The sequence below is a fragment of the Hyperolius riggenbachi genome, chromosome 8, assembly GCF_040937935.1.
Source record: "Hyperolius riggenbachi isolate aHypRig1 chromosome 8, aHypRig1.pri, whole genome shotgun sequence".
In the NCBI taxonomy this organism is placed as follows: domain Eukaryota; kingdom Metazoa; phylum Chordata; class Amphibia; order Anura; family Hyperoliidae; genus Hyperolius; species Hyperolius riggenbachi.
The window spans coordinates 50,827,803-50,839,829 of NC_090653.1; the positions used below are offsets into that span (position 1 = coordinate 50,827,803).

At 47.0% G+C, this 12,027-nt stretch overlaps 1 protein-coding gene across 1 annotated transcript in view; it reads right to left on the reverse strand.

Annotated features, from left to right (window-relative positions):
* Window positions 1-12,027, reverse strand: part of CLIC1 (chloride intracellular channel 1) — a 79,987-nt gene that overhangs the window by 12,606 nt on the left and 55,354 nt on the right. The window contains exon 2 of the mRNA XM_068250392.1: window positions 6,620-6,729. Coding sequence (XP_068106493.1) covers window positions 6,620-6,729 — 110 coding nt within the window. The remainder of the gene's footprint in view (window positions 1-6,619; window positions 6,730-12,027) is intronic.

Genomic DNA, 12,027 nt, shown 5'->3' on the forward strand with positions numbered 1-12,027 from the left:
AAGACAAGGCATGGTCAAATGACTGCAGTGAGCTAAGAAAACAGGTGAAATGTTATCAATTCACATCTGTCACCAAATACTGGGGAAAAAGAACGTTTTGTTAAGAGAACGGATTCTAAAACAATGGAGGCTACCGTCTGAATTCCCTTTTAGTCTTGGGCGTCATGGTGGTCTTCTGACTTAACCAGTTTCTGAATCTAACAAGCAAACTGCCAGGGAAGTCTGAGTAAAGCTAGCCACATGTGGCTATGGATCAATTACTCCCCAAGAAACAACAAATCTGTTTGTACTGCAAATACCTGATTGCGAAATGGCTGAACCTGCGCTAGCTAGGCAACACTTAATATACTATAAAGCTATGTGGTCATTCCTCAGAAGACAATCGCTGGCAGCATTTGCTTTGCTCTGCATTTGGCAGCCAGTGGTGGCAGCGGCGGGATCAAGCTTAGCTGAGATCTCGAATGAGATCTGATATAGTGGTGATGGAATGCAGTGTATAAGTGGTATGCAGGTAACTATTAAAGGGGAACTTCAGCCTAAACAAACAAACTGCCATTAAGTCACATTAGTTATGTTAATTAAAATAGATAGGTAATATAATCCCTTGCCCACCCAGTTTTAAAAGAACAGGCAAATGTTTGTGATTTCATGGGGGCAGCCATCTTTTTGGTTGGAAGGAGGTGACAGGGAGCATGAGACACAGTTCCAACTGTCCTGTGTCCTGATAACCCCTCCCAGCTGCACACACTAGGCTTCAAATCTCAAATTCAAAATAAAAAAAACTAATTTGCACCAAAACAGCAGGAGAACAACAACATCAGAAATCCTATCATGCTTTGCACAGCATCAGGGGAAAATGCCCGGGCAGTTTTCTTCTGTGCAGCTAAAAATGAGACTTCTATAAGAAAATCAAAGTTCTGATGCTGTGAAACTGTTTAAGAAACACCAAGCCTTTTCAGTGCTGCTGAGTAGATTTTTAGTCTGGAGGTTCACTTTAATATCAGACCAATAGTGACAATTTTGCTCATCTAAAATATATGGTCAGCTTAAGATGGACAAAACAGAGTTGAGCTAAGAAAATCTAAACTTCCTCAAACATCTTCAAACTATGGCTCTGAAGTAAACCTGTAAGTAAAAAAGGCTCCCCTAGGGGGTACTCACCCTTGGGAGGCGGAAGCCTCAATCTTAGAGGATTCCTTGTCATCCCTCGCAGACCCCTTACACAGCTGGGACACCCAGACAAAAGAAAACAAAAACAATCCCTGTCCTAGCTGTGCACAGGCACCGCTTTCTGATGGGCTCCAGCGGATATAGCTAAGCACTAACAGGTCAGCTCTACTGCACAGGCACGAGGAGTCTGCACGGTAGACTAGACCCATCACAGCCCGCCTGCTACTCTGCCTGTCAGTGGATCGGGGCTGCCAAGGAGGACAAGGGAAGCCTCAGTAGGATCCAGAGGCAAGTACCTGCTTGTTTCTGGTGCAATTAAGACACTACTGATGCCAGAATGATCAGCAGGATGCCAGGAAGCTGGTTAACCCGTTAGCAGCTTCAAACAAAATATTTCTCATTTTAACCTCAGCCGGCAGAACTGGAGTGGTGTAGGGAGTGTTTTTGATAGTTACCTGTACCTCGTTGTCCTCTACTTCCACCCTCAGCAATACACTACGACACCCTCTTCCACCATCGGGTGGCGCTGCACCGCTGACACCATCTTCTGAGCCCCGATCACATATAATAACGTGATAGGAAATCAGAAGAGGATGCTGGGAGGGCAGCGGGTGGAAGCTGGTCCAGCATCCGGAACAGGTAACTATAACTGCTTCCCGCATTGCTCTGCATACCCTGCCTAACCTGCCAGACTGGGGAAGGCACACTTCCCCCCGCGGCAGGAAAAATTAGGCCCTGCAGCAAAATAAAACATTACTTTATTTGGTTGCTAACAGGTCAAAAAATAAATAAATATGGAAATATATCTATCGATTCCTTAGGATCCAGAGACTTCCCTCTAAATAGAGAAGTATCTTTGTTTAAAGCGAACCCGAGGTGGGATTTACTTATGTCAGTGGGGCACAGAGGCTGGTTGTGCACACTATCACCAGCCTCTGTTGCCCCATGGTGTGCCTCCAGGACCCCCCTGCGCGCCGCTATAGTCCCCGCAGTGCTGGCGACACACTGCGTGTCGCCAGCACAATGTTTTCCTAAGCGCTGTCTGTCAGCGCCGCTCCCCCGCCTCCTCCGTATCGGCGCTACCCGCCTGTGTCCCTTCCCTCCCGCTGATTGGAGGGAAGTGACGCGGGCGGGTAGCGCCGATGCAGAGGAGGCGGGGGAGCGGCGCTGACAGACAGCTGTTAGATAAACATTGCGCTGGCGACACGCTGTGTGTCGCCAGCACTGCGGGGGGTATAGAGGCGCGCAGGGGGGTCCTGGAGGCACACCATGGGGCAACGGAGGCTGGTCTTAGTGTGCACAACCAGCCTCTGTGCCCCACTAGCATAATAAAATCCCACCTCGGGTTCGCTTTAAAGAAAACCTGAAGCGATAGGGATAGAGAGGCTGCCATATTTATTACCTTTTAAAGAATAGCTGTTGCCTGGCAGCCCTGATGGTGTATTTGGCTGCAGTAGTGTCTAAATCGCACCAGGAGCAAGCAAGCAGGTAATCTGGTCAGATCTGACATTGGCTATCATTCATAAAGCGTTCCCGCATGCTGAAATGCTAAAAACAGCCGACTTTATCGAACATGAGCAAAATGTGTATTTATAAAGCCTGTTTCCGCATGCGAAGCTGATTTTCCCGAGCAGAGCGATAAATTATTGCATTCTGCAGTGATTCTATGCGGAAATGTAACAAAATGTAAATTCATAAAAATTAACGCAAGCGGTATGCGGACGGGGATTACCGCTACCTCGGATGTGGCGAGAAGTGTGCGGAGTACATGTAAGTGAATGGGACAGACCTCCCAAGCAGCAGCAGAGAGAGCACTGCATGGAGGGACTCGGCCAGCTTCTCCTGTTTCCGCATGCCTACCGACAGCCTAGCGCTAGCCTACAGCGGGATATCTCCGCACTCCTATCGCAACTAGAAACATTTTTATGACCCAGAAGGCTGAAATACCGACAGCGGTGTTTCCCCGCACGGATTTTTGTTACCGACAACACTTTTATGAATGATAGCCAATGTCAGAAACACCTGATCTGCTGCATGCTTGTTCAGGGTCTATGCCTAAGGCTGCTTTCACAGTGGGACGTTACAGGCGCACGTTAGTGCAGCCTGTAACCTGTAACGCAGCCCCACCGCACAGTAATGAAAAATCAATGGGCTTGTTCACACTGCCCACGTTGCGTTACATTGTTACATTACATAAGCCGCGTTAGACTGTTTGCACATGCTCAGTCATGTTGGGGAGGAGGGGAGAGCGGCCGGGCACATGGCTAATTAATGACAGTGACGTGCAGTGTTTACTTCCTGGAGCGGCCGCTCTGTGCGGTGATTGGCCGGGCGGGACGACGTGATGCCGCATGCACCCAAGAATACGCATCACGGACGCCAGAGTGAGCTGCACAACGCGGCTCACTCTGACGTCCACATCAGAGAGCACCAGGCGTTGCGTTAGGGGCACGTTATGTGCCCTATAACGTCCCCTAAATGCAACGTCCTGGTGTGTAACTAGCCTAAAAGTAAGTATTAGAGGCAGAGGGTCAGCATGACAGCCAGGCAACTGGTATTGCTTAAAAGGAAATAAATATGGCAGCCTTCACCTCTTGTTACAGTTGTCGTTTAATGAATGTATGAGGTAACATTTCCCCTCAGCTCTGCCCCTCCCCTCACACACACTGTGGAGGGAGATGCCAGGAATATCAGCGAGTGCAGGGCGGAGCCAGGTGGCGTGATGCCACATCAAACATGAAGGACAGAGGCTCCCACAATGATAAATCACATTTGCCTGCCGCCCATTCTTCGCCGCCGTCACAATCGCCATTCTCTGCATGCCAGGAGCACACAAGTAAAGTGGCATTTCACTCAGCCGCCAGATAAAGACCTTAATCCAGTTTTTGTTCATTAAAGAAAGTGAACTCCAATCACAGAACTGGGACAGCTCCGCTTTCAGTGTGGCCAGTGATATCCAATAGGAGATTAGGAAATGGCACTCATTAAATCCCGCATAGTTATGCTACAGATCCCCAGCAGATTCCATCAGCCTGATCAAATCTGCCAGGAATCAACTGGGAAAAATCAATACATGTATGGCCTGCTTAAAGAGAACCTGATCTTAAAAATAAAAAGTCAAATTAACTATACACTGATCACTTCCCTCCTGTGTAGTCTACTACTCAATCTCTTTCTCCTCTCCTGTGTCCCATTTGTCCACTGCGATCAATGGAATTCTCCATCCTCCATTTTAAAAATGGCCATTACCCCATAACAGCTTCCTGGTCAGCACACTGTTAAACTGTAATATCTCCCACTTGAGCCATAGGGAAACATGGACATTACCTTGCACATTCATTTGTAACTGACAGCTGCTATTTAACTGACAGCAACTGGTGTATTTCAGTTCTGACAAAATATTGTCAGAACTGGAAGGGATCACCGTAAGAAGAAAATGGTGAGTTTCTGAGAGGAACTGCCAGTGAGGTTAGCATGTAATATTCATTTGCAGCTACGTCATCCTATACAATAAAATCCCTGGCGCTGCGTCCAGCTGTCCCCGTTTTATGCTACTGTGCATGTGTGCAGTAACGGACAGCTGGACGGGACCAGGGAGCGAGGCGGGCGGGTACGCGTGCGTGACGGTTGCGTGTGCATGCGCACTGGCGGCGGCAGAAAAAAGACCTAGAGTCCATTTTTAAACGGGCTTGGGTCTACTAGTGTGTAAATAATTTTAAATAATTTACTCGCTTCAGATTCTCTTTAATGCATGGGACACACTTGACTGTTTTTGTGCATGTTTTCTGCACAGAAAAACTGAGAACTCATGTTAATCAATGGACTAGTTCACACTTAATGTGATCCTGCAGGATAATTCTGCACATTTTGTCAGTTTTCCCTATCAATTACTTTAACTGCTGTAGTAGATTCCATGCTGTAGTAATGTGCAAAAATTATATCACACCTTAGAAAGTAGTTTTAATCATATAGAGGCCCCCTTGTACAACACTGGCCCCCCATAGACATCCCACAACAAATTTAAGGATTTCAATTACAATATATTATACAATGTACACACACACACATCTTTATAACTGCTTCCGGACCGAAGCAGTACGAATCTATGTCCAGCAGGTGGTGCTGAAGCTCTGACTGGACATAGATTCTACTGCTTATTCTGCGTCCCCGCCGCTACGCCGATCTCGCCGCTCTTTCCACGCCACAATTTGCTCACTCTGCCGTCTAAGCGGGCAGAGCTCTTTTCAGGAGCAGATTTCATTGGCTCCTGACCGCGTGATCACTGTGAGACAATCACATTGGCTTACATTGATAGACAACGTCAGGAGCCAATAAAAGCGTCTCCTGACCGTCTGACAGCGCTCTACCATCATAGAGATGCCAGAAAGAGGAGCCTGCGGCGATGGTACATTGTCATGACTGGCGAGAGCAGGACGTGTGTGCGGCGATTCATTGGGAGGCAGCATTTTACGGTACCAGCAATGTTTTGTCCTTAAAGAGACTCTGTAACATTAAAAAGATCCCCTAGGGGGTACTCACCTCGGGTGGGGGAAGCCTCCGGATCCTAATGAGGCTTCCCACGCCGTCCTCTGTCCCACGGGGGTCTCTCTGCAGCCCTCCGAACAGCCGGCGACTGTGCCGACTGTCAGTTCAATATTTACCTTTGCTGGCTCCAGCGGGGGCGCTGTGGCGACTGTCGGCACGGAAATAGACGGAAATACCCGATCTCCGTCGGGTCCGCTCTACTGCGCAGGCGCCGGAAACTTGCGCCTGCGCAGTAGAGCAGACCCGACGGCGATCGGGTATTTCCGCCTACTTCGGCGCCGACAGCCGTCAGAGCGCCTGCGCAGGAGCCAGGAAGGTAAATATTACGTCACCGCTGCACGGAGGGCTGCAGCGAGACCCCTGACGGATGGAGGACGGCGTGGGAAGCCTCATTGGGATCCGGAGGCTTCCCCCACCCGAGGTGAGTACCCCCCAGGGGCCGTTTTGTCGTTACAGTTCCTCTTTAAGGGGCAAGACACTGCTGGTACGGAAGTGGTTAAGAATGCTTTTATTTTGTATGTACAGGATCAAGTACAACAACCATGTTGGACTGTTTTCAAAGGGGACCATTACATTAAACACCTTAAAAAGGGAACTAGAAGTGAGAGGTATATGGAGACTGCCATATTTATTTCCATCAAACAATACCAGCTGTATTGTACAGATCAGCCCTGCTGATCTCTTTGGCGGCAGTAGTGTCTGAAGCACACCCCTGAGACAACCATGCAGCTAATCCAATCAGAGCATCTGATCCGCATGCTTGTTCAGGGTCTATGGCTAAAGATATTGGAGGCAGAGGATCAGCAGGGCAGCCAGGCAACTGGTATTGTCTTAAAAGGAAATAAATACGGCATCCTCCATATCCCTCTAACGTCAGGTTCCCTTTAACTTCAGCACTGCTTACCTTTTCATGTCGACTGTGGTGACATTGAATGTGACTCCTTTTAGCCAAAGGACCATGAAGAGTCGCTGGGAAAAGGGGCAGTTTCCAATGCATTGTCCATCGCTGCCAGCCTAAGACAGAAGAAGAGGAGGAGACATTAGTGGAATCAGAGCACACAGGTACACAGCATAAAGAACAGGTAGTTAGGCTGATAGAAAACTGCCCCTACAGCTACACGCACTAGGCATTGTCACAGGAGACTATCTGCAGAGCCAGGGGATTTACCGCTGGGCAACCATTACCAGTGAGGAAGAGGAATGGCTGTCTGGTATCAGCAGTGTGCCATCCTGAGACACAGCATTGAGAAAAGGATCCAAGAAATCCAATATGGCCAGTCCCAAACATTAATGACGCCTAAAAGTGGTGCAATGTATAGTGTACAATCCTTTTTCCTAATCATATTGTTTAGATCAACAGAAAAAAAAATATTTATTTAAAGGACACCTGAACTAAGAGGGGTATGGAGGATGCCATCTTTACTTTCTCATAAACCATTCCAGTTGCCTGGCAGTCCTGCTGATCTCTGACTGCAGACGAAAGTGGATCACACACCAAGCATACAGATAATCCAGTCAGACTTCAGTCAGAAACACCTGATCTGCATGCTTGTTCAGGGTCTATGGGTAAAAGTATTAGAGGCAGAAGATCAGCAGGTTAGCTAGGCAATTTGCATGGTTTAGGAGGAAATAAAAATGGTAGCATCCATATCTCTTTCAGATCAGGTGCCCTTTAAGGAAATTATTAATCATGTAATCATTCAGGATCAACTGGGTCCACCTGCTTTTCTGTTTTCATGGAATCTAAATAAAACTTGTTGAAAACATGATTGCTCACTAAAAACTGGGTATACTCTCTGTCACTGGGGTTTTTTCCAATGTCACTGGGGTCTGAGGGTCTGTCACAAACACCCTTTACTGGCATCTGTTTCTAAATAGAGTACAGTCGTCTATGGATTCTGTTAGTTAATGGATTCTACCAGTCTTGTGACATCTGCCTCTAAATTGTATTTGCCTGTCAGTAGCATCTACTTGTCAATCGTATCAGACCACAAGGGAGATTCAGTCGCATCTGCCTGTCATTTGTCAGGCTCTGACTGCTGTCAGTCAATGTAGTACCATGTTGTACAACAGGAGAAAATGGCAGCACTTTCAAATGCAGACTGCACCCAAGTTGACCAACTGCATAGATGTGCAGAGTTCACAACACAGGCAGATTACACAACTTGCATTCAAAACAGAGGCTGCAAATGGAGGACGTTAGCCTTCAAAACAGTTTGCATGCAGATTGTTCAGTACTAGACTCTTCCACGACGTTGACGTGCCCTCAAGGAAGAGACCAAACCGCTAGCTAACAATTAAAACATAACGGGAACCTGGGGCAGCTAGCCCTAAATGGTTACACATTTTCTAAAGAAGAGCAAAAAAATTGGCAGCGCACCAATTCAGGATGCAACTGAAATGAAACAGAAACAGTTGTGCAGCGCCCCCCAGGGACTCAAATACTCATCCTCAATACAAATCAGATGCAACACTATGCACTAAACCCTAATCTAGACAAACTAATACACATGAATGCAGCTAGCCACAAATAGATCGCATTCAATTTGTCTAGATTAGGACTGTGACGTTTTAAGTGGGGCTTGAGTAGAGCTAAAGGCGAGACATGGGTAGCTCAAAGTTTACCTGTCCTGGTTTTAGAAATATTGGAAGGTACAGGATTGGTTGCCAAGCACTGAAGACAACCTTAGACTTGTATTAGGAGTCATTAAAGCGGACTTGAACTCAGAACTTTCTCTCTGCTCTAAAAGATAGATACTGGTTGCTTGGCAGTTGGAAAATGCCATTATTTCCCACAATGCAACAAAGTTCACAGACAGGAAACTGTCAGGACCATGGTCATGACATCATACTGTGGGAGGGGTTTCACCACAATATCACCACCCCCTGATGATCTATTGGAGAAAAGGTAGAGATTTCTCATGGGAAAGGGAGTATCGGCTATGGATTGGGATGAAGTTCAATCCTTGGTTACAGTTCCTCTTTTAAAGAGAAACTCCGACCAAGAATTGAACTTTATCCCAATCCGTAGCTGATACCCCCTTTTACATGAGAAATCTATTCCTTTTCACAAACAGACCATCAGGGGGCGCTGTATGACTGATATTGTGGTGAAACCCCTCCCACAAGAAACTGAGGACCGTGGTACTCTTGGCAGTTTCCTGTCTGTGAACCTTGTTGCATTGTGGGAAATAGCTGTTTACAGCTGTTTCCAACTGCCAAAAAAACATGGAGCAGCTACATCACCTGCCAACAGTAAAAATGTTCACTGGAGTTCCTCTGTAAGCCTTAGTAAGTTGCCCAAAGACATCTCAATCCTATCGTAGCCTATGTGGCTGGCATTGCCACTCAGCAACAGCTGAGGACTATACCAGGCTGTCTGCCTTCATGCTAGAGCCACAGCCTGGGAGATTTTTGGATAAGCACCACTTCGGGCATCCAAGTTACACATTAACAATGGACTAGTTGTGCAAGAGAGAGTGTAAGTGACTCAGAGAAAGGGAGGGGGTAGAGAATCTGTGCCAATAGGCAGAGTGAAAGAGAAAAGGGTAAATAATAGGAAGACTTAGCGAAAGAGAGAAGTATCGAGGGAGGAGAGCTGGGTAGAGAGGAGGATGATTAAAGCAGGAGGGCAGAGGAGGAATTCAAGAGGTGCCAGGGGGGTGGCTCAGAGGAGAGAATGTGAAACATCTCCTACACTTGGCACATCGATCTGCTACATTCTTAGCACACTGCAGGTCACACCCAACCGTGCTGCCTGAATGGGATCTCTGAGTGTGCACAAGAATAAGAGAGGTACCCCGGGGCACTCCGAGGTGTTTGTGTAAGAGGACTGTCAGCAGATACTGGTGGAGGCAGTGTGAAAGTGGACCTGAACTCTTACACAGGACAGAAGGAAAACCGAGAAATGCACCCTGTATGTATTTAGGGAGTTTAGCCTGTCTGATTCCCCCATCATCTGTGACTAATCAAGTTGTAATTTGATCTCTCAGCTGTGTCAGCTGGCTACCTCAGCAGAGCAGCTAATTTGTAAACACAGGACGGTAACCCCATATCTGCTTCCATGAAAACAGGAAGACACACTGCAAATGTATTGAAGGATTTGTACCAGCTGTAACAAAGAAAATGTTTTTCTTTAAAGGTTATTATGATGTTGCACATCTTTTAGAGCAGAGAGGAAGTTCAAAGGTCACCATACAGCACCCAATGTATGGCCAGATCAACCATTAGATACATCCCTCACTGATAAAATCTGATCAGAGGGATCTACTGGCAATCATCCTCCTGCTACTGATTGCACCTCGAATTGTATAAGTCTCACCTCTCCGCGGGCACGACTCCTGGTCTCCTCCTGTGTTCAGCGCCACAGCGAGCGCCTGTACCACATGACTCTGTGCATAGTGACATCACAACATGTGCCAGTGTGGAACAGGTACTCGCGGTGACGCCGAACTCCAGAGGAGGCCATAAGTCACACCAGTGGGGAGAGCTGAGACTTTAAAGGACGACTGAAGTGAGAATATGGAGGCTGCCATATTTATTTCCTTTTAAACAATACTAGTTACATGGCAGTCCTGCTGGTCTATTTGGCTGTAGCAGTATCTGAACAACAACAGAAACCAGCATGCAGCTAATCTTGTCAGGTCTGACAATGTCAGAAACACCTGATGTGCTGCATGCTTGTTCAGGGTCTATGGCTGAAAGTATTATGCAGGGCATACACTGGTCGATCCGGCGGGCGATTAGCCGCCGGATCGACCCCCGCGCTGATCGATTACCGCTCGTCCCCGCCGGCGCTCCTTATCAGCCGCTCGATTCCCCGCTATTGTCCGCCGGCGGGGAATCTATCCGGCAGGTCATCGGACCTGTCGGATATTATCAATCGAGCCATCAGCGGCTCGATTGATAAGGACTAGAAATGCTGTGTATGCCTAGCATTAGTCCTAGGACCCACTAAAAAAAATAAACAAAAAAAAAAAAAAAAAAACCTTTCAGCAGTGCTCTGGGATCGCCAACGATCAACAGAGTTTCCAAAATTCAATACGCCAATGAAAGCAGAGAAAGGTGAGCCCAGTGGAGCGATTGTGATTTAGCCAAATCACCATTATGCCAGCGATCAAGAATCAATGTTCTGTATAGGATCGCTGCAAGATCGCTTAATACATAGCAATTTTACTTGGACTTCCCAGAAACCACCAGCTGACCCCAAATCCCTTGCAGCACTTGAAAACTTAAACTGCTAAATTGCATTCAAGTTCGCTTCTGCAACAAAATTGCTACAATAAAATGCCAGGAATTGCTATTGCAATCGCTTTACAAAAACCCTACCAAAAAACACTGACGATTGCCATCACCGATCAGTAGAGGACGCAATGCCTAATACAGCTTTATACAGTAGCTCATAACATTTTCACACATTGTTGCTGAAAGAAGATTCCAGACAGAAAAATAAAAAATGTCCCATTCCCAGCCTAACAGTTTGAATAAATTCTGATGGGACACGTGAGCCCTGAAGCCCTCAATCCATTCTTCCTACACACAGCAGTGGGAGTGGCCTGTGGGTGTCAGGAATGCGGACACGTCCAATCATCATCAGGCTGTACATGCGGTGCTGACAGACACTCAGCTAATAGCAACAGCCCAGAGTGCATCTACATCTCTGCAGTGCTGATAAATCGCTATTGTATAGTATCAGACATACACACAACTGTAACCAGGCTCTGGGAAAGGCCTAGTGCACACCGAGCGGTTTTAGGAGCGATCCGCCAACCGCATCCACCTGTGAAAACGCTTGGCTAATGTATTTCAACGGGATGGTGCACACCAGCGGTTTGAGGTTTTTAGCAAACCGCAAATGTGCCTCCTGCTGCACGTTTGCGGTTTGCAGAAGCGTTTCTGCCTCAATGTAAAGTATAGGAAAAGCGCAAATTGCTGTGGAAAACGCTACATCAGAGCGGCTTTCCAGGCGTTTTTGTTACAAAAGCTGTTCAGTAACAGCTTTTACTGTAACAATATGTGTAATCTTCTACACAAAAACGCTCCCAAAACCGCTAGGTATGTTTAGAGAACTTCTCTAAACATGCCTAGAATCGCTCTGAAACCAGCTCCAAAAACCGCTAGCGTTGAGGATCTGCTAGTGGTTTTGGTGTGCAGTGCACTGGGCCAAAGAGTATAGTAACATTGCACCACTGCTGAACAACACGCTGTAGGTAGGTTTCTGTGGCCAGTGCACACTGTGGTAAGCAGAGGAAGAAAATGAAACCTTAAATTTGCAGGTGGCATAACACTATGACAATGCAATCCCCAAACAGC